General features: G+C 44.8%; 2 protein-coding genes and 1 non-coding gene across 5 annotated transcripts in view; 1 reads left to right on the forward strand and 2 right to left on the reverse strand.

The window, feature by feature from the left end:
- Positions 1-2,693, reverse strand: part of KNL1 (kinetochore scaffold 1) — a 51,425-nt gene extending 48,732 nt beyond the window's left edge. The window contains exons 1-2 of one of the 3 annotated variants that reach the window (XM_043516589.1): positions 2,520-2,688; positions 1,168-1,175 (exon numbers count right to left, since the gene is read on the reverse strand). The gene's annotated coding sequence lies outside the window, so the exon portion shown is untranslated. Of the gene's footprint in view, positions 1-1,167; positions 1,176-1,869; positions 1,918-2,519 lie in introns of all 3 variants that reach the window. The other 2 variants (XM_038406688.2, XM_043516590.1) reach the window with 2 other exon arrangements.
- Positions 2,694-2,961: 268 nt separating this feature from the next.
- Positions 2,962-3,043, forward strand: TRNAS-GCU. The gene has a single exon. It is a non-coding gene; the product is annotated as a tRNA-Ser (tRNA).
- An 8,434-nt stretch (positions 3,044-11,477) lies between these two features.
- RPUSD2 (RNA pseudouridine synthase domain containing 2) lies at positions 11,478-21,236 on the reverse strand. Its single transcript, XM_038407201.2, has 3 exons — positions 20,725-21,236; positions 19,781-20,077; positions 11,478-16,223 (listed from the first exon to the last, which is right to left on the reverse strand). The coding sequence occupies exons 1-3, from the start codon at positions 21,208-21,210 to the stop codon at positions 15,435-15,437; spliced, it is 1,572 nt and encodes a 523-aa protein (XP_038263129.1). The 5' UTR covers positions 21,211-21,236; the 3' UTR covers positions 11,478-15,434.
- Between the last annotated feature and the right edge of the window lie 2,097 nt (positions 21,237-23,333).

Consider the following 23,333-nt stretch of genomic DNA (forward strand, 5'->3'; position numbering starts at 1 on the left):
GTCAGTTACTCCTGGGGGAATTCTGCACCAAAAAATTAAAAAATTCTGTACACAATATTTGAAAATTTTGCAAAATTCAGCAAATTTTATTTGTCAAAATAACACTACATAATCACACCAGTTTCAATTATTTTAGTAATTTATTTCAAAATGCCTGTCAGCCTGTCTGTAATATCCCAGACACAAAAAAATCCCCCCAGAAGTAGAGAGTTAAAGAAACCCCTATGACAACCCAGTTCGTGTTTCTCTGCCCGCTTTCTCCTCCTCCCAGAGCCCCGCCAGGGGACCAGACATCCACAACCCCTTCCCACCCCCTGCCCAGCATTTCCTGGGTTTCAGACATTAGAGTTTTGCTCAGCTCAATGTTCTGCAAGGGGATGACATATCACCAACCAACCTTATCTCTGCATTTTGCAATAGCTTTTTGTAATTGAATTATAATATTTATCTCCTCCTGTCTAGTCACAGAAAAGCATGGAGCACTCAACATCCACATTTTCTAATCTAAGTTACCAGTTTATTCAAATTTGTGCTAGACCAGTGCTTCTCAAACTTTTGTACTGGTGACCCCCTTCAGATAGCAAGCCTCTGAGTGCGACCCCCCCCTTATAAATTAAAAAAAACACTTTTAAAAATATACTTTATGCCATTAGAAATGCTGGAGGCAAAGCGGGGTTTGGGGTCTAGGCTGACAGCTCGTGACCCCCCATGTAATAACCTCGTGACCCCCTGAGGGGTCCTGACCCCCAGTTTGAGAATCCCCACGCTAGACAATCTTCAACAATCACAACGCATCCATTAAATTCTCTTTAGAACACTCCCACACTAGCATCAACTTCCTAGGCACCACAATCAGCTTCATCATTGGAACCCACAGACAACTGTATGGAAGAAACCTACAGATTGCCACACCTACTTTCACAGACCCAAGTAACCCCTTTCCTCCCCACAATTACACCAAAAAATCTGTTATCTAAAGCCAGGTGCTCAGATAACACAGAATATGCTCCAAAGATAAGGTCTGGAATATAAACCTTAACATTCTTAAAACCATCTTCACCAAACAAGGACCGTCCCCCAAAGAACTAGATCATGTAATGGAACAGACCACCCAAATACTCTGAGATAACTCCCTCTAATCCCATACCCCTAGTTGTCACCTACCACCCCCCACACTGGAACCCATATGTGGTATCATTAAACAATTACAACCCATACTCAATAGGGCCACATCCTGAAAGATATCTTTCCCGAACCCCCTATTCTGGCCTTCAAACAACCCTCCTAGTTAATCATCAGAAGCAACATAAGAACAGCTATACTGCATCAAACCAAAGGTCCATCTAGCCCAGGGGTTCTCAAACTGGGGGTTGGGACCCCTTAGGGGGTCACCAGGTTATTACATGGGGGGTCGCGAGCTGTCAGCCTCCACCCCAAACCCCGCTTTGCCTCCAGCATTTATAAGGGTGTTAAATATATACACAAGTGTTTTTAATTTAAAAGGGGGGAGTCATACTCAGAGGCTTGCTATGTGAAAGGGGTCACCAGTACAATAGCTTGAGAACCACCGATCTAGCCCAGGTTTCGGAGTAACAGCCATGTTAGTCTGTATCCGCAAAAGTATCCTGTCTTCCAACATTTGTACGTTATACATGTAGACATGGCCTTACAGATTTCCCTCACCAAAACAAGTTGATCCAATGAAAAAATTACCTTACCCACCTTGCCTTTCTAATGTTCTGAGATCTACACAACAACAGCACTGCATACGTGAGAAATAAACCATACCAGCAAAAGCGCTGTTCTATTGGCACGATCTGCACTAGGGCTTTTGCCAGTAGAGAAATGTCACCAAAAAAAATCACATACCTTAACCAGCATTAGTATACCAACAAAAGCTTCTCGTGTAGGTGTGGCCTAAGAAGGGGGAGGAACAAAATATTGGCTCAAAATAGCTATAAAACACAACGGTCTGGGCTTAATAACGTCAGCATGCAAATAGTCCCAAAACTTATTAAAGGGACAGGCTGCATTGAGGTCTCCCCAGAACCGCTGCTGTTTGGCTGAGAACAGGTTTCGACCAGTGGTGGTGGCCGTGACCGCAATGGAAAAAGCAGCGTTTTAAAAACTGAACGCTCAGCACCCGCAGCCCGCGGCACAGAGCAAACGCAGAGACCTGCAGGCGCGGGACCGAGCTCTCGGCTCCCCCCTCACGCCGCCGCGAGCGCCTCTGGCAAGACTGAGCTGGGTCAGTGGGACAGTTACCGTCACCTCACGGCACACAGGGGAGCGGGCGGCGATCCGCCCTCAGCCCCAGGCCGGGAGAGGGGCCCAGGGGGATCCAGGGAGCCCCCCGCCCGCTCAGAGACCCTCCCGCCCGACACAGAGCGGCGGCAGCTCTCATGGGACCCGCCCTCCCTGCAGGGCCGGGGCCGGGCCCTCCCCCCTCTCTCCGTGCCGGCCCCCCGCAGAGCCCGCTGCCGGCCCCTCATGAGCCGCCGCCATTAAGGACTCCTCACCCTCCGCTCCAAATCCAGCCCTCAAGACCCCAGCGCCTCCTCGCCGCCGCCGCTTACTCCAGCGGCGCCCATTCGGCTCGGCTGGGGCCGCCGCTTCACTATTCAAACCTAACCGCCTATTCTTGCGCATGCGCCCTAGGCTCTTGGCAAATCGAACTCCGCAAGTACAATATGGTGGCCCCTGCACCCTCCGCCGTACAACATGGCGGCCACCGAGTTTCCGTACAACATGGCGGCCTCGGTGTAGTCAGCTCTACGTATTGCATTACAATGGCTCGTCCTAAACTAACTCAGGGCTCCCCCCGAGGCAAAAGTGGAGCTGGGAGGATTGTTCGTTCATGATGGGAATTTCTTTAGGTGTACACTGTACAGGGAGCCCAAAAAGAAACTAAGCCTGGCTGGAATCGTTTCTTATAGCCTACGGGAGGCTGTAGGTTTCTGTGACGAGGTGGCCGAGTGGTTAAGGCGATGGACTGCTAATCCATTGTGCTCTGCACGCGTGGGTTCGAATCCCATCCTCGTCGGACGATGCTTTTTCTTCTCTTTCCTTAATAAATGAAGTGGCTGGATTTACTTTATTGCCGGCTGGGAGGGCGGTTGATTATTTAGCAGCGCGCCTAACATTCCCGCCAGCTTCATTGCTCTCGATCACAATCTCCTGTCAGGGCGCTGGGTGACTATAAAGTGACTGGGGAGCTCGCCAGTGACAGTTAATTCCTCCCCAGCTGAAAGGCAGTTTTCTGCCGCCCCAGCAGCTCCGTTGGGGGGACATGTGCTGCCTCCCGCCGCACCGGGGCGGCCCAAGCGGCTGTGGTCTAGGCGAAGGAGGCTGCTCTCGGCTCGAGGCGGGACACGCGGCCTGATCCGCTCTGTTTCAGGGGGGCGCTCTGGAAGAACCCGAACCGCTCTCTAGTGTGGGGGAAATATCTGCCCTGTTTTCTTCTAGGGAGCATTTCAGGTCTCCTTCATGGGGCAGCGGGGGGAGCCGGACATCTGGACTACTGAACAGAGACTGGGAGTGGATGGGTCATTACACAAAGTAAAACTATTTCCCCATGTTATTCTCTCCCCCCTCCCCTTCTTCAGAGGTTCTTGTCAACTGCTGGAAATGGCCCACCTTGATTATCACCACAAAAGGTTTTCTTCCCCCCCCCTTCCTGCTGGTGATGGCTCATCTTAGGTGATCACTCTCCTTACAGTGTGTATGATAAACCCATTGTTTCATGTTCTCTGTGTGTGTATATCAATCTCCCCTCTGTATTTTCCACTGAATGCATCCGATGAAGTGAGCTGTAGCTCACGAAAGCTTATGCTCAAATAAATTTGTTGGTCTCTAAGGTGCCACAAGTCCTCCTTTTCTTTTTGTGTCTATATGTTTCACACTAACAGGTATGCCTATCCTCCCAGCTACATGCTTTAAAGGTGATTAACAAAGGAAGTGGGGAAAAGACTTATCCCCTGTTCTAGATCTTATTTTTAAAGGCCAACAAAGTTCCCTGGGAAAAATGGAAAGAAAGAAAAAGAGTCCTCCCCCTGGTTTTTTGTATGAAGAGGTTCCGCTCCTGTCTAGAGTGGAAGTCTACAAGCCAGTGAAATTGCACAAATCAAGAGAATGAAAGCTGAGCAATTTACAGTGGAAGGAGTTTTTAGTCAGACTCTTTAAAACTCCAATTTTATCTATTTACAACTGTTTAATATTCGTACCTAATATTTTGGAGAAAGGTTATCTTTGCGTGATCTGGTCAGGTGAGAAGCAGCGCACATTGCCCTGGTTATTAATCCAGACAAAACTAAGTCCCTGGCCATTGCCATCAAGCACCCTCCAACTCTAGATTACAACCAGCTCACTGTTAACCTGTCCAGATGGGACACTTGGCAGGTGGCAACTGTACAATACTTGGGAAGCATCACAGCCAGCGCTGAAGGATGCCAGAGAGAGGTGGACACCCCTAGAGCAGCTGCTGCTGCTTTGTTTCCAGCCCTTCAGCAGCCTCTGTGGCAATGTCGTGACACCAAGCTTTCTAGGAATCCGCAGCTCTATGGAGTCATAGTTGTATGGCAGTGAAATGTGTGCACTAAGGTAGGCTGAAGAGCAGTTGATTGGCATTTTTGATTCTCATCATCTCTGTAAACTGTTCCATATTAAGTGGCAGGACAAGATCAAAAATGAGAATATTTGTAGCCAAACCCACCAACCACCTCCATCAGCACTGGTTCCATTTCAGCAGCTTTCTTGGTACAGACATAGTATTACGATGGAAAATCAACAATTTTATAAAGCATATTTACTAAGGAATCTTGCCACATGGAAAGTGAACATATGGTTACCAAAAGCTTGGGTGATGCAATAAGATTACCAATGATGGACAAAGCCTGAATATCCAGCCAAACTGTCTTAAGGACCTAGCTAAAGATTGATTGGAGTGGTGCTTGATCTGCAAGGAGGCTACATCCCTTTGGGATTTGCTTTGGTGGTGATGATAATGATGATTGATGATGTCTTTGCTAAAAGATTCAACCTCCCGCACCCCTTCAATGAATGTTTGAGAGTTCACAATAAATATCACAGAGATCTTGATATTTCCACAGCAAAATAGAAGCAGGAAAACAAACTGATTCAGCATCCGATGAAGTGAGCTGTAGCTCATGAAAGCTCATGCTCAAATAAATTTGTTAGTCTCTAAGGTGCCACAAGTACTCCTTTTCTTTTTGCGAATACAGACTAACACGGCTGCTACTCTGAAACCAGTCTTCTTTAGACATCATAAAGCAGCAAAACAAAACACAAAAATAAAACCATGGAAATTCAATTAAAAAAACTCCTTACAGGTTATCTTTAAAGGGCAAAATGTCTTGGAAATCAGAGAAACTGATGGATTTGCTTTAGCTATTTTTTAAAAAATATGAAACTGGGAGAGATCAAATTTGTGCTAATAGTTTACATGTAAATAATACTTTTCATCTGAAGGGTTCCAAAGTACTTTGTAAACTAAGCACAGTGAAACCTGATATAAAGCAAACACATTAGGGCACAGCAAAAATCAACTGCACATAAGAACGGCCGTACTGAGTCAGACCAGCGGTCCATCTAGCCCAATAGCCTGTCTTCTGACAGTGGCCAATGCCAGATGCTTCAAAGGGAATGAATAGAACAGGGCAATCATCGAGTGATCCATCCCCTGCTGTCCAGTCCAAGTATCTGGCAATTAATAATAACTGTTGATGGACCTATCCTCCATGAACTTATCTAATTCTCTTTTGAGCCCAGATATAGTTTTTGCCTTCACAGCATCCCCTGGCAATGAGTTCCAGAGGTTGACTGTGTGCTGTGTGAAGAAGTACTTCCTTTTGTTTGTTTTAAACCTGTTGTTTATTAATTTCATTGGATGACCCCTGGTTCTTGTGTTATATGAAGGGGTAAATAACACTTCTTCTCACCATTCATGATTTTATAGACCTCTATCATATTCCCCCTCAGTCATCTCTTTTCCAAAATGAATAATCCCAGTCTTTTTAATTTCTCCTCACACAGAAGCTGTTCCATACCCTCAATCAGTTTTGGTGCCCTTCTCTGTACCGTTTCCATTTCTAATATGTCTTTATTTTTGAGAAGGGGCAATCAGAAGTGCACACAGTATTCAAGATGTGGGTATACTTTGGATTTATATAGTGTCATTATGATATTTTCTGTGTTATTTATCCTTTTCCTATTTGCACCTAACATTGTTAGATTTTTTGATTGCTGCAGCACCTTGAGTGAATGTTTTCAGAGAACTATCCACAATGACTCCAAGATCTCATTCTCGAGTGGTAATAGCCAATTAAGACCCCATAATTTTGTATATAGTTGGGATTATGTTTTACAACGTGAATTACTTAGCATTTATCAGCATTGAATGTCACCTGCCATTTTGTTGCACAGTCACCTAGTTTTGTGAGATCCCTTTGTAACTCTTCACCGTCAACTTTGGACTTAACTATCCTAAATAATTTTGTATCATCTGCAAACTTTGCCACCTCCCTGTTTATTTCTTTTTCTAGAAGCTGTCTTCAGCTAGACCAAGTGGTCATATTTATGACTAAAGGAGAGCAGAATCCTTAGGAATACTCAGAGTGGTTACTTAAGACAACAGATTCATCTGTTGGTGGTGAAGGTTTCATAGCTTTTTAGAAAGCACTTCATACGCCCCTGAAATGCAGTGACATTTGTGGTGGAGGATTTGCAAAGACACACAGAAGTCTTTAATGGTAAGACCAAACTAAAAATGAGGAATTGATATTCAGGACGTCTTTACATCTTTAATTTATCCCACCGTGGCAAACAGCCTTCCTATACTCATCCTGCCAAGACAAGAATTGTGTGGGCTGGAAGGAAGCCCACACAGCTGCTATGGGAAGGAGTATCAGCACACTGAAATTTGGGATTTGGGAGTTGATTATAAACTTGTTACTTGTGGTGTCCATTTCTGTCATGTTCCCCTTGCAAATTAGTCTCTTTGTATTGTAAAAAAAATGAAGTGATGTTTATTCACTTTCCTGACTGTCTTGCCCAGCTCAAGGTCATAAAGGGCCCCCTACAAACAATTGTGAAAACTAAGCTGTGCTGGGATCAAAGTCCCTAGGAAGCAATTGCAGGCACCGAAGACTCCTAGAGCGAGCCCTTCCTGAGTCTATTCTTGGAGTCCTGCACTTCATACAGTCTTTGCCAGGCCAGGTCTACACTAAAAATTAAGTCAACCCAGCTATGTCACTTAGGAGTATGAAAAATCCACAGCCAGTGCAGTCAGCGCTAGGTTGACAGAAGAATTCTTTCATCAACCTAGCCACCACTTCTTGGGGAGGTGGATTAACTCCAGCAATGGGAGAACCCCTCCTGTTGCTGCAGTGAAGAGCTACAATAGTGCAGTTACAGTACTGCAGTAGTATTTTCAATGTAGACATAGCCCCATACAAGTAACCCTACTGACCTCCGTGGAGTTATTCATTTGGGTAAGGCTTGCAAGGCCATGGGCTCAGGCAGTTCCAGGTAAATTGATTCCAATCTCTTCAATAAAATGAGAGAGAGAGACTTTTTTTGGGGGGTGGGGGGGGGTGGGTGTCCAAATGCTTATTGGAACAAGTCCAGTCTATCCTGAAATGAAGCAGATTTTAAAACAAATTATTGTATCCAAGAAAGCAAATTGGCTCCTTCTGTCCTTTCAATCTATCATTAGATTGCTTTTTCAAAAGTGAACATAAGAATGGCCATACTGGCTGAGACCAATGGTTCCATCTAGCTCAATATCTTGTCTCTGACTGTGACAGATGCCAGATGATTCACAGAGGGCAAAAAGAACAGGGCAATTTATCAAGTGACCCATTCCCTATCATCCAATCCAACAGCTGTCAGAGGTTAGGGACACCAAGAGCATGGGGTACATTCATGATCACCATGGCTAATAGCCACTGATGGACCTATCCTCCATGAATTTATCTAATTCTCTTTTGAATTCAGTTATACTTTTGGCCTTTATGGCAACATCCCCTGGCAATGGGTTCCACAGGTTGACTTTGCATTGTGCGATGAAGTACTTCCTTCTGTTTTATACCTGCTGGTTCTTATTTTATGTTGAATGTTATTCCTTATTCATTCTCTCCATACCATTCATGATTTTATACACCTCTATCCTATTCTGCACCCCCCCATCTCTTTTCCCAGTTGAACAATCCTAGTGTTTTTTTAATTTCTCCTCATATGAGAGCTATTCCATACCCTTATCATTGTTGTTACCCTTCTGTAAGGATAAGGCCTTTTCCTGTAGCCATAGTGTAAGGCTTAAGGCCTTTGTCTGTGGCCATGTTAGGAGAGCAGCAGCCATCAGCTAAGAAGCAGAAAGTCACATAGTCACATTCCATCTAAATCACATTAAAACAATGTAATATCAGGTTGTTAAGAAGGCAATCCTGTCCTAATAGCACCCAACATCACCAGACCAAAAAAAAAACAACAGATCTTACAATGGTTAAAGAAAATTTTGTTTAATAGCATTTTGTCTGGCAAGAAATAACATATCAATGGTTGTGAAATCCTCATTTCTTTATTGTTTGTATGATCTCAGTCTGGTTCTTTGATTGTCTCTGTCCATTACATAATTAATTTTGCTAAGTGTAAATCAATTAAGGTGGTGGGGTATGATTGATTAAAGGATTGTTTTACAATATGTTAGGATTGGTTAGAAAATTGATTAGTAATATTTTAGTAAAATGATTGGTTAAGGTACAGCTAAGCAAGACTCAAATTTCACTCTATAAACTGGGATCTAAAAGGAAGTTCTTTAGAACCAAGATCAGAGGTGCCAGATCTCAACAACCTACCAACTACACCTTGCAGAAGTTGGAGTCCCCAGATGACCTGATCCTGATTGGCCAACAAGAAAAGTTCACCTGCCTTATTGGGAGGGGTGAGCATTGTGTGCTTAGTGTGAGTATTCTGTTTTGGTGATTGTTAACAAATAGAGGTTAAGTAGGATATTACCATGTAAAGCTCCTTCACTGGTAAAAGACCCCACAAACCCACAGAGTTTAAGGTTACGCCCTGAGCCCATGGAAGGGTAAGGGTGGGTGCCTAAATTAACAGGGTTACGCCTGAGCCCTAGGAACAAGGTAAGGGTGGCTGCCCTGGAATGTAAGGTTATGCTAGAGCTCTAGGAATGGGGTATGGGTGGGTGCCTAAATTAAGAGGGTTATGCCTTAAGCCCTAGGAACTGGGTAAAGGTAGGTGCCCTTAGACTGTGTGAGTAACAGAGAAATGTGTGCAGGTAACACTTCTCTGTATTTTTTCCAGTTCTAATATTTAATCTAAAAAAAGATGTAATATGCAGTTAATGGAACAGAAGGGCTCCCATGAGTCAATTCTGTTCCATGGCGTAAACACATACAAATACAACTGTTTACAGTACCTTTCGGTGCATACTGTAATGGTAGATTTGAAAAGTTGTTAACGGTACTAAAAATCCTGATGGAAGTTAGAGAGAGAAAATAATCTCTCTCGGTCTATTCACAATAGCTTTATCTTTGCAAAGAGGCATATTGGCAGGCTGATGAGTTAGTAAGGTAAGCAAGATATGACTACATAGATCTTGGACACATTTTATGGGTTCATTCTCCGTTATCTTCCTGCTTCCCAGGCCTTGATGCATTCTCTGGGTCAGGTGTAGTAAAGCAAAGCTCCCAGAAGAGTTTAACAGAGCTGCCAGCAGGAGCTATCACTGTGTTACTCCTGAGAGAATTCTGTGCCAAAAAATTATGTGCACATTTTAAAATTCTGCAAATTTTATGTGTCAATACAATAATATAATCACACCAGTTTCAATTAGTTTGGTAATTTATTTCAAAATACCTTACAGCAAGTATGTCTAACAATACAGAAGACAGATTCAGGAAATGTTTTTTTGACAAATAGATTCCTTACTAGGCATATTTATACAGATCTCCGAGTAATAATTCATTCAAGCTACAATACAGAACCATATTTACCATACCCCTCAGAAGCAGTGCAAAGACTTGGGGGAGTCAGGGGTAATGGAGAAGCTCAGGGAGAGGGAAATAATTGCTCGAAAGAAGTCTGGGTGTGAACTTGGAGGGTTGTCGGGTATGGGTGGGAAAAGTATAGAACAGGTTTTTTTGGGGGGGGGCAGCAGGGTGGATTAGGGAGCTTCCCCCATGCAGACCCTGGCTGACCCCAGCCTCTCCCATTCAGGCACATCTTCCCCTGTCTCCATGTGTCCCTGCACCCCATCCCTATGTATTTGTGCCCCCCCATTCCATCTCCACTCCTCCATGTAGCCCTAACACTCCATCCCCATGTCCCACACAGCCAGCCCTCTCCCCACTCCCAATATAGACCTGCACCCCCTCAGACAGCCCCCACTCCTCATCCCCATGTGTCTGCATTCCCTCCTCCATCCTTGTGTCTCTGTGCCCCAACTCAGCCATCCCTTCCCCATGTGGCCCTGTGCCTCCACTCCCATTCAGCCCGTGCCCCAATCTGTCCTCCCCCACCAGCCCTTATGAGCCCCTGTCTGACCCCCAAGCAGCCCCATGCTGTCTGTCTCCCCATATCCCCTGTCTCCTCATCTGGCCCGACAGGCCCTGTGAAGAAGAGACTGCAAGTTCTCTCTCTTCCCTAGCTGGCGACTCTGTTATAGTGCCACAGCACCCTTGGGTAGGCAAAAGGCAGAATGGCAGCAACTTTCTGGCAGAAACTATTTTTTGTGGAAAAAAAATAAAAGTATGTGCAACACGGGGAATTCTGCACATATGCATAATTAACAAGGAGTAGCGTGTTCTTGCGTATTGCTCTGATGTGTGGCCATCACTCTACAGGTCCTGGTTCATTACTGGGATTCCTGTGCACTACAACATCACAAATAAGTGGTGACTTGCATGTAAAGGTAACCAGCCTCCTCTGCCACATATTCTAGTCCCTGTTGACCCAGGAAGCAAGGGATGCATTTGCCCTCAACAACCCAAAGCTAAAAGCTGCTGCCTGACAGTGCATGATGCCAAGACAGCATGCTGGCCAAGTCCAACCTTTGGAATCCAGCCAAAGAGCCTCATACACATTAAGACCAGAGCCTGTAGCATTCACATCACATACACAAATCACAATTAGACCCCCTTTTGGCAGTTTAGCACAGAGGGCCAGGAATGAATGAGTCACAAGAGACTGACCAGCCAGCAGCCTCTTTAGATCATGGTTAAGGCACATAAGCAAATGGGCAAGAAGCCTGTACTGTTGTTGTCATTGAAGTTCTCTCTCTACAGAGCAGGTACATCAATCTCAACACTCTTCACTTTCCCCAAGCATCATATCCACCTACATGAAACATGCACAGAATCACTCCGTGACGAAGGCCCTCTACTCCATGGTGGGTTTTTTTTTTTTTTAAACTTGAATCAGTCAAAGCAGGGTTTATAGTAAACATGTTGACATCCTTAATTATACTACCTTGTAATTGCCTTTTGTACGTTCAATTATCTTTATAAAAAGGAAACAGTTTGGACTCTGCACAAATCTGGCTATCTGCATACAAATTACAACACACACACACACAGTAACGTAGACAGTAGCTGTTAACTCAAATAAAACAATGAACTGCAATTTTCACAGGGAGGATGCTTGAATAATAAACCGTAAACTCCCACAGTTCAAGTTGTTTTGGGGCCAGTAATCACAGGCAGTTTCTCTATCAGCAACGGGACACAGTAAATAATGTGGTGGTGTATTAAGGCCTTAATAGTAACTGTTAAGCATGGCCAGAAAAAATGAAGTGGAGATATAGCACTCCAATTATTATCTGTACTTACTCCTTCCCCCAAATTTTCCACAATAGGTCTTTCAGTCTTCCGTTCTCCACACAGGAACATAAATTACCTCCACACTTTACCACAGGAAGCAAATCCCTTATAATGCTAGTCTTCTTATAGAAGAGATAGAAACGGCAGCAGAATTAAATCTGCGATTACAGTTGGCTGAAATTTGGAATTTCCAGGTCACGGGAAATTTCGACATTAAAAACCTCATGAATTGGAGATTCTGAAAAATTGTGTTTCAGAAACACTAAAACAGTGTTTTTAAAATGAAATATGCAAGGGATGCTGAGAGTCATTAAACCAAACTGTAAACCCTGTATATAATGGAAACCATTTCAAGGCCGGGGGTGCGATATCACCCCTAGATCCTGCACCTATGGAAATATGCTCCCAGGTAATTGCTTAGTGAAACTGAAATGATTCATGTCAGTTTCACTACTTCCCACCACTGAACAGCAGCATCCCATGAAGTGAGCTGTAGCTCACGAAAGCTTATGCTCAAATAAATTTGTTAGTCAGTCTCTAAGGTGCCACAAGTACTCCTTTTCTTTTAGCTATCAAACTGTCATTTTCAAGGCTACCATTCAGTCTTGAGCAGCCATGAAATGGACATGAACCAGGTCAGCAGCTACCAAGGATTCCATGGTCCACTAGCCCAGTGACAGCCTGGCCACATGGATGGCCCAGATGTGGCAACCCTAGGGCTACCAAATTCCCATGCCAGCTGGCTCCCTGAGCTAATAGAGTATAGGCATCCAGGGCACAAGTTGACCAGGGAGTCTGGCTCAGTGGCAGACAGCCTGGAAGCCCCAACTGGAAATGGGGCTTTCCGAGCTTCCGGGCTCCCTATGGTACTGGGAGTCCAGATCCTGAGAGCAACAGCTTGAGGCAGGGCTGCCATGCCCTCATGAGGAAGCATGGAAACCCTGAGAGCTCCTGCTGAAGCTTTCATGGCTTCCAGGCTCTCTGCTGTAGAGCTGGGACCTCAAAATTCATTTCTTCAAAGGATGGACAGAAGAGTTTGCCTAGATTGATAAAACAGCACTTTGTTCTTTACCATCAGCTTTATGCAGGGATCCACCACCAAGGATTTTTTTTTTTTAAAGTGTGTATATATATATATTTTTAATATGCTGTAGCATAGGCTGGTTTTTTGTTTTTTTTTTTAAATGGGTGCATGCACTCTCAGCAACTTTGGTCTTTCCTGGTGTTGCTAGAGGACCTCTCTGTTGGATGCATTTATTCAAGTGGCAGAATGATAAATTCAACACATTCTTCAATGTGTTAGTGAGCAAAGATAAAACAGTTAAAAAAAACCCTTCCCCTGGTGGTGTTACCCTAATGATCTTTCATTTTGCAGAATGGGGCACTGAGACATACTGACTGGTAAATCATGGAGCCTCTGTACTCTAACCTCCCCCCCACACTATAACCACAGAATAATAAAGAAAGCACTTAGTATTAACACACGTAATTACTAGGAAAAGTGGCAGTTGTGCAATTTCTTACTTTAAGTCACCTTTGTATTTCACATGGCCAAGATCATGAATCCTGAAGAAACCCTCTTTAAAGATATCACTCCTGTTTGGGCATATAGAAGACTAGATGCGAATGTTCACAGTTAGTCTGTAAGCCTTAACAGGGCAGGGGCTACCTTATAAGGTGTGGGCAATGCATACCATGGTAAGGCTCTGGTCAAGGCCTCTAAGTGCTGCTGTAATAATAAAGGGTCTATGTATGTTGATCAAACAAAGCACTCGGTAGCGAGCGAAGATTTTTGTTTGGCCAAAATCCACACACACTTTCCTATTCTAGATGCACTCTTGGCATCATTAGAGTAAGCCGATAACATTCTAGACTTCCTAATATCAACTTACCAGCAATGCACTGGCTTGTACAGGTTTGGGTTTACTGTCTAATGCAGGGCAAGAACAAGGACCTAGCACACATCTACCAACATTAGCATTATTATTTAAGGTTGGAATGGAAAAATCCACTTTGCCAAAGCAAACAGGAAATGTCCCAGTGATTACGTTACTGTTCTGCCCTTCAAAAAAAAAAAAAAAAAAAAAAAGAAATGCACACAAAACAAAACCCCCCAGACAAGGTTAACATTTTTTTACATCCTAAAATCTCACACACACAAACAGACGGACTGCTCTAATTCTTGAAATGCCTCAGCTGTGGGCTAGAACTTTCAGAACAAGCTGCAGCAAAGTGAAAACTAACCAAAGTATTTTCAGTTTTACTTCTACTATTCAGAACCCTGTATCTTGTTGGTATCACTGCTTCAAACAGGTGTTTCATTCTGCGGCAGCTCAAAGAGTCTGAGTAATAGCAGAGGCTGATACTGAAGCTCCTTCTACTGAGGCTGGGAGCTGCAAAATGAAGACTAGGGTAGTAGAAACACCCCTACTTAGAACAACCAAAATGTCAAGAGGGTGGAGTAGAGCCATCCCTGAAAAACAGCAAGCCCCTGCCACCTTCCATATCAGACTTAGCTTTCTGGCTATTATACGTTTGGTATGCTTTCTAAGCCCTGTGTGTGGGTACATAGAAGGGGGTGGTTAAGACATATTAGAAAGATGTGCACTGTATCAGATGTACAGAATAGAGCGTAATGGGGGTTAAGTAATAAGGAAAAACTATATGGGAGGAGTTAGAAAATATAGGGAAAGGAAACTGAGACTGGTTAAAATATGTAGAGATTGTTTTGGATGGGAGTACCTACAGATATGGACTCATTAACAGCAAAGATGACAATTTCTTTGGGCTACTGAATTTTTAGTTGGAGCAGTATGCTTTTCCAAGGAATTCTGCAAAGCTGATTTAAGGACAGACTCTACTCCATCTAGAACAAACAAAAAATGGAATCTGGAAACACACACAGGAGAATGGAAACGTCTTATTGACGAGAACTGCACAACGCAACAGAACTCCAAATAAAATGAATGAAGATTAACCTGCCAGGAAAAGAACCAGCCTGCACAGTGCCTTGGTATAAACAAAACTAAGAACATAACTGAAATTGATCTGGGTGTGATACCTGAAGTATTTTAGGTTGACTAACATCTCACCAACCCTTACCCAGAAAGACAAGGGAGTTAGATGACAGACCCAGGAAAAGGGCCAAGATGCTGATTGTCTTAGCTGTATGCATTTAGTAAGGAACTGCATTCAATTTGCAAACAAGGATGTACCCTGAACACCATGTGGTGAGAAGAGGAAGCAATTGTTCCAAGCTTCCCACCTTTGAGTAACATTTTTTACCCATCACTGTTACCATCTTAAAGGAAAACATAGTTAAAGTGTCTTGGATTAACCATCTCTCCCTTCAGCAGCTGTCAGCAGGTTCATTGTTAGGAAAGAGTTCTCAATACTAATCAGGAAGAACTCTTCCCACCTCCTCAAAATTCACAAGCAATCCAGGTACAACACAATAAATAATGATGGAAGATTGCAGTAGCTCCAATGAGATATTTTTACCGCACACAAGTTCAGGACTTTACCAAATTCATTTTAGTTTTGTTGAAAGGAAAGTAACACAAAAAGCCTCAGTATCTATTCTTGGGTCTCATCCCAGTCCTCTAGAGCCCAGTCTGGCATCTTGGAACTGTATTCAAATTCTGCTCCCTTGTAGCGTAAGGCATGGAGGTACATCACCAGCTCCCTAGGAGATGGGTCCTGCCTCACTAATTTACACTCCTCACACAGAGGGTCCTTTTCTTCTGTATGTCCATCCTGATTCTCACTTGAACTAGCTCCTTCAGGGTTTGCTTCATGTGTTTCTGGTCTGGTGTCAGAATTCTGCAAACAAGCCTGTATTTCAGCTTCTTTCTGATCCTTAAAGTTCTCAGTTCTGCAGGAGTCTGCGCTTATGGGCATAATCTCAACTGGCTTAGTACAGTAACCTGAATGGTCACATTCTTCACTTCCCACAATGGGCTTCAGGTCCTCCTCTGAAACATCCAAGATGCTCAAGCTCTGTTTGGAACGATGTTCTTCCACTAAAGCCCTGAGAAGCTCTTCATCTGTTTTATTAATCTCACCACCCTTACCCTTAGTAGGACCCCAGGCTTCCATATTGTAGATGGGGTCATTGACAATAGGATATCCCAGGAATTGCAAATGGACCCGGATCTGGTGAGTGCGACCTGTGTATGGAAAACACTTGACCACACTGGTCTTGCCATTATAACTAAGCCTTTGGAAGACAGTTTTACAGGATTTGCCTTTGGGGTCCACACGACACACCCCCACTTTGTAAGAAACAACCAGGATGGGTTCCTCGCAGGTCACTTCATTTTCTGGAAACTCCCCAAGCACGCGGCAGACGTACTCCTTTTCCAGCTACAGGGGGAAAACAGAGTGAATGTCAGAAACACATCAATCCAGACAATGTAAATCTCTCTTGAGCTCCAACTACATTAAGCTAAAACTAACCATTCCTGCCCCCACATATCTATAAGTGAAGGGGAGGAAGTTCAGACATTTCAGTTATAGGATTGCAGCTAAACAGGAGAAGCAAACAAGCATCTCAAAGGTACCTCATTACAAAATGAAGTCTTCTATTTAGACCTACAATGGCTTCTGTTCCATTCAGGTGTACTTTATTAAAGGAGTTTGATAACCTCATAATTCAACATTTTAACATTAAACCCAAATTTATTTCAAGATTTATCATCAGATTTTTGTTATATCCCTTACTTTTGTGCCATTGCTGCAAATCTTAAAAGCCAGAGTCCCACAACTGAGATTGGCAGGTTGCGGGTGTGACACCCTGTATCCCACATTCAGCATTTTTAGATGGTTATGATATATTTTGTACAAAGTATGCCTTGTGAGGTATCTACAGAACAATACTGTCCTGTCAAAATTTGCGTATCAACATTGTATATGGAGCTATGAGATTTTACTTTATGATTATTACTGAAATATGCTGTAGTTCTGGGTAACGCCCACACACCATTTTCTCAAAGACAAAGGCACACTGGCGCGCCAGCTAGGTGCCAAAAGGCCATTACCTGCTTAATCTGAGATATACCAGCAGGAAAGTTGTAAACAAGAAATTGATAATTCACCTGAAGGACAGTTGGCAGTTCACATACGCCATGGAACTGCCTGACACCATGACCCAGCAAAGACTTTTCCAGTACAAAGAGTCAGAGCATAAGAAGGGAGGAAAAAAATGCCTCTAGAGACCTCTTTTTGCCCATCTTTACTCACAGAAGATCACTTGAAAGACAAAAGGTGCCTCACTAAACTAAGGAGAGCAGGGGTGCTGGAACAATTTTTATAGCGGGGGTGCCGAGAGTCAACGAACCAAGCTGTTAACCTTGTATATAATGGAAACCACTTCAACATAAGAACGGCCATACTGGGTCAGACCAAAGGTTCATCTAGCCCAGTATCCTGTCTTTCAACAGGTGCCAATGCCAGGTGCCCCAGAGGGAATGAACAGAACAGATAATCATCAAGTGATCCAGTCCCTGTTGCCCATTCCCAGCTTCTGGCAAACAGAGGCTAGGGACACCATCCCTCCCCATCCTGGCTAATAGCTATTGATGGACCTATTCTCCACGAGCTTATCTAGTTGTTTTTTGAACCCTGTTATAGTCTTGGCCTTCCCAACATCCTCTGGCAGTGAGTTCCATAGATGGACTGTGCGTTGTGTGGAAAAATATTTCTTTTTGTTTGTTTTAAACCTGCTGCCTATTAATTTCATTTGGTGACCCCTAGTTCTTGTGTTAGGAGAAGGAGTAAATAACACTTATTTACTTTCTCCACACCAGTCATGATTTTATAGACCTCAATCATACCCCTCCGTTAGTCATCTCTTTTCCAAGCTGAAAAGCTCCAGTCTTATTAATCTCTCCTCATATGGAAGCTGTTCCATACCCCTAATCATTTTTGTTGCCCTTTTCTGAACCTTTTCCAATTCCAATATATTTTTTTTGAGATGGGGCACCACATCTGCATGCAGTCTTCAAGATGGGGCGTACTATGGATTTCTGTCTTATCATCTATCCCTTTCTTAATGATTCCCAACATTCTGTTCACTTTGACCACCACTGCACATTCTCTGAAAATATCCACTCAAATACCCCCCAGTTCCAGCACCTATGAGGGAGAGTGGTCCTAGCCTGAAGGTTTTTCCAGCCAGTACGGACTACTGAAAGTTTTTGGGTGAGACAAACTTTTTGCTTTTAAACTTATTAACCTTGATAAAGTTTAGGAATTTTCTTGCGTGTGTCTTTTTTCTTCTTTTGTAACCAACTCTGACTTTTGTGTCTTATCACTTGTAAATCGCTTAAAATTAGGGCTATCAAACGATTAACAAAATCATAATCGCAAGATTAAAAATAGGTGCGTTTTAATTGCACTGTTAAACAAGAGAATACCAATTTAAGTTTATTATAAATATTTGTGGATGCTTTTCTACATTTTCAAATCCAGTGATTTTAAAAATTACAACAGAACAAAGTGTACAGTGCTCTATTATTTTTGAGTACAAACTTTTGCATTGTAAAAAAAAAATAGTATTTTTCAATTCATCTTATACAAGTATTGTAGCACAATCTCTATCATGAAAATGCAACTTACAAAGGTAGAATTATTATTTTTTGTTTTTACATAACTGAACTCAAAAACAAAACAAATGTAAAACTTTAGAGCCTACAAGTCAAAGCATGAAGGACATACAAATGTTAGCATATCTGGCACGCAAATACCTTGTAATGCCAACTAGAACAGTGCCATGCAAAAGTCTGTTCTTACTTTCAAATGACACTGTAAATAAGAAGCAGACAGCGTCATCTCCCGTAAATATTAACAAACTTGTTTGTCTTGAGTGATTGGCTGAACAAGTAGGACTGAGTGGACTAGTATGAGGTGAATTGAAAATTACTATTTCTTTCATCTTTTTTACAATGCAAATATTTGTAATAAAAAATAATATAAAGAGAGCATGGTACACTTTATGTTCTGTGTTGTAACTGAAATCAATATATTTGAAAATGTAGAACAACATCCAAAATATAATAAATTTAAATTGGTATTCTATTATTGTTTAACTGTGTGATTAAAACAGTGATTAATCATGACATTTTTTTAAATCTAATTAGTTTGTTTTGCGTTAATTGCATACATTAACTGCGATCAATAGACAGACCTACTTAAAATCTAAAACAAGTTTATTAACTAAGAAAGATACTGTTTTATCTAAACCAGTGTGTTTGGGAAGTCTCCACTTGAGACAACAAAGGCTGATGCAATTCATTACCCTTTGTAGGAATCACGGCCTAGTTTATGAGCTTGTACGGTCCAGTGGGCTACTGAAGGTACAAAGCTGGGACTCAGGGATACGCGGGTGGCTCCCTGTATCTATTTATGGATGGCAGAGCATATCATTAATGTACTCAGCTGAGAGAGACTTTGCATTCTGGTGGCTGAGAGTGATCAGAGCCTGGAGGTTTGCAGTTTACTAGCAAAGCAATGTAAAAGGCATCCCAGGCTGGAGAGCTAAGGGGCCATAGCAATTCAGCAGGCACCCTGGGGAATGTCAAAACAGGATATTGCATAGAACATTCACAGGAAAATTTGAGTCCTTCAAAATTGAAATAGACTTATTAAAACATCAATAACCTCTCAATTATTGTCTCACAAACTAGCACACTTATCCACTATACAACCTACTAAGGCACCCAAATTCTGCTCAGTGGAGCACCACATTAGCATCTTACCAAGAGCACAAGGGTGCATGTAATTTGCACCTGTCTTCATCTTAAAGAAAGTTGCTTGTAAACTTTGGTACTTGTGTTTGCCCAACAGTCTGCACTTGGACCAAACCTGCTTTGAGAGCTCTTTAAAGATGTACTTTGAAAACCACTTAAGTCCTCTGCCCTCACCTGTCTCTGCCGAACTTGCTCATCAATCCTCTTAGACACTTCGGCAGTCTTAGCAAACATGAGCACACCGGAAGTCATGCGATCAAGCCGGTGAATAGTGTGCAACTCCTTCAGGTTATGCTCTTTGCCCAAGATGAAGATGACGGTGTTGTGTCGAAATCTGCCACATGGGTGTACGGGTAAAGACGAGGGTTTGTCCACGACTACCACCTCGTCATTCTCTACCAAAATCTGGATAGGCTGAGCAGTGACTGGAGGCTCATGGCGATGCACTGTATTCCTCAGAAAATCATTATTCTACAAGCAACACAGATTATTAGAGTAGATAGGATTTCCCCAAATATCGATCTGTGAGAAATAAGAGATAGAAAGCACAGATCGAGAACAAAGTGGGACCCAACATTAAGAAACCAGCTAAAAATATACCAGGAAATAGGATTGTATTATAATCATTAAGCATACTGGTTTATCAAACCCTAGCTCAAGCACTGCTCGCATGCCTAGTATTCTTTAGGCAGGGGGGAAACTCAATACAAAAAGTCACTTGCGTGCAATGCTGTCTGAGGGAGATGAATTCCTTCCTGACTCCTTTCAGAGCAGCAGCCCTGTTAGTCTGTATTCGCAAAAAAGAAAAGGAGGACTTGCGGCACCTTAGAGACTAACCAATTTATTTGAGCATAAGCTCTCGTGAGCTAGGAGGAGTGTGTGAAGTAGAGGAGGGGGCAGGTGGGGGAAGAGGGGAGCTGCACGCGGGAAGGGATCCCTCTCTCCACAAGGGTGGGGAGCATGTTCCTGAGATTAGCAAATCGATGCTTCCCCCCCCCCCCCCCCCGAGATAAGCTACGGCCGCCCCCGCCGGTGTCAAGCCGCGGGAAGGTAACCCGGGCTCTGGCGCAGGCGAGCGAGTGGTGGGGTGGGGCGGGGGGGGGGCGCCGGGGACCTGCCTTGAGCACGATGCTGAGGTCCCGCACGGGCTGCTCGTTGAGGCGCAGGCGGCCGGCGCTGGCCGCGGCCCGGTAGGAGTCGAGGGGCTGGGCGCGGAACTCGGTGCTGAAGACGTGCAGCAGGCTCTTGCCCACCCAGCGGCCCTTGCAGTAGGTCTGGAAGTCGAAGTGGTAGGGCCGCACCTTGCGCAGCCCGCCCTCGAAGTAGTAGCGGGTCTCGGCGAAGTGCGGCTCGCTGAAGCTCACGCCGGGGTTGCGCTTCCTCGGGGGCGGCACGTAGCGCTCGCCGTGGCCCGGCCGCTTCTCCTCCCCGGCCAGCAGCCGCCGCCTCTTGGCCGCGGGGGGCGCGTCCCCCGTCCCGCTGCTCCCCGGGCCGGGCTCTTCCATGCGGCCGCCCACGGGCGCTAGCGCGGCGAGCGACCAGCGGACTCTCGGGCCAGCGAGGAGCAGCCACGGCTCCGCAGCCGCCGCCGGCCTGGCCCACATGGCCTCGGACTGAGATACGCCGGCGCGTGACGCCCCGGCAGCCCAGCCAATCACCCCTGCCCCCTCTCGGTGACGTAGACCAAAAGCGACACGAAACTCCCCGCCCCGAGAACTAGGCACCGCCCCTCTTCCGTTTCCGCGCCGCGGCTGTTGGCCGGGCCTGGAGCCGCCGCCCGGTCACGGTGGGAGCGTGGGCAGAGCGGGGCCGGCGCCTCTCCCCTGAGTTCGCTGGGATCTTCGCTGCCGTGATTCCACAGGCGCAGTTGGCGGGGGCAGCCTGGGTGCCGCTGTACGCTGAAGCCAGTTCCCGGGAGGGGAGGGGCGAGCCCCTGCTGCTCCGGTGGCCTGAGCACTTTGGCACCGGCAGATGTGGCTGCTTCCCTAGGCCCGTCGCTTCCTCATCCCATTCCCCCCCCCCCTCCCCGCACTGTCCCCGGTCCAGAGGCCCCTGCCCTGCCCCGCCCCCTCAACCCCCTAGACACTCAGTTGTAGGGTTGCCAGTTTTGGTTAGACATATTCCTAGAGGTTTCATCACAGGACAAGCTATAATGAAAGATTAATTTTGAATTCCTGGAGACTCCAGGCCAATCCTGTAGAGTTGGCAACCCAAGCTGTTGTATAGGAAATAGGTGGGCACTAGAACCCAGGAAGCAGCATCCAGCTGCAGAAACAGCGACCCGGAGTGGATGCTGCAGCCTGTTCCCTGCCCGGCCCCACTGCACAGACAGGGGTCCAATGCAGTGGGGTGGGTGGGGGGATAGAGACAGCACAGCATAGGATGGCTAGAGCTCCCCTCCCTCACAGCTTGGCCCTCACAGAAAATCAGGTGTAGGGAGTGGTACAGGACCCCACATGCCACCCCAAGCCTCTCCAGTTTAGGGAAGCAATGTCCCCCTGTGGATGCAGCTAGAGATGTAAATATTGTTTAAAAAGTTAACTGGTTAAACGATTACAATTATATAGGCTAACCGAAGTCCCTCCAGGCAGGCCCGAGGCCTGTTCCAGCCAGCACAGCCAGGCTGGAGTTGCTCTGGCCAGGCTGGGGGTGGGGGGAAGCTGGGGTCCCTGTAGGGGTTATTAATTCGATCACCACCCTTCAGGGCCCAATTTGAGGAGAGAAGAAAATTCCAGCTCCTAGAACTTGCACAATCCAAGTTCAGAAAAGGAGGCAGGAGGGAGGGGGTAGGAGCGAAGAAGCAGCCTGCAAAGTAAAGGGGGATGAGGTAGGTCAAGGGTGGGAGCTGGGGGAAAGGGGTGGAGTGGGTAGGCTGAGGGCTAAGCCCCCCGCCTCTGGTGCTTGCAGAGTAAGGGAAGCTGTCGCCGCTGCTGCTATGCAACATGCTTTTCCTAGTCTACAGCACCTTCAGCCTCCTTGCCTGCCTCATTGTCTCCAGTGACTTAATAGGATTTAAAGATATTGTCCCTGCTATGAAGAAAGATATCCTCGGCTTGGCCAAGAAAGCAGGTTTTGATGAGGTGGAAGAAGCCAACGTTACACAACTTCTGCAATCACATGGAGTAGAGCTAACCAATGAAGATCTGATGCAACTAGAGGTGATAAGAGCAATGGAAGAAGAGGGCCAAGAAGTAGAACAACCACCAACCCATCAGAATTTGACTGCCAAACATCTTTCTGAAGCTTTCCAAATGATTGAAGCTGGCTTGCAAATCCTGAGTGATGATGATCCTGACCGGGTACGCAGCTCCAAAGTGATTAGGGGAGTTGGTCATCTAAATGACTTGCAAAAAAAAAAAAAAAAAAATTTACCAAGGGAAAAAAAAGGAAAGCAAAACAACAATCTCTAGAGGTGTTTTTTTGAGTTCAGAAAGTTCAGCAAGAGGAGCAGCCAGACAATCCACCCTCTTCCATTCCCTGACTCCACCACCCCAACCAAGCTTCATACTCAGCAATGATTGTAGTATTAAATTGCTTGTTTAAAATTAAAAATGTGCATAATGTCTTGTCAGGCAAAAAAAAAAAAACTTCCCTGGAACCTAACCCCCCCCCAGCCTCCATTTACATTAATTCTTATGGGGAAATTGAATTCACTTAACATCGTTTCACTTAAAGTCGCATTTTTCAGGAACATAACTACAACGTTAAGTGAGGAGTTCCTGTATGT

This window comes from Dermochelys coriacea, chromosome 6 (genome assembly GCF_009764565.3).
Source record: "Dermochelys coriacea isolate rDerCor1 chromosome 6, rDerCor1.pri.v4, whole genome shotgun sequence".
NCBI classification, from domain to species: Eukaryota; Metazoa; Chordata; order Testudines; family Dermochelyidae; genus Dermochelys; species Dermochelys coriacea.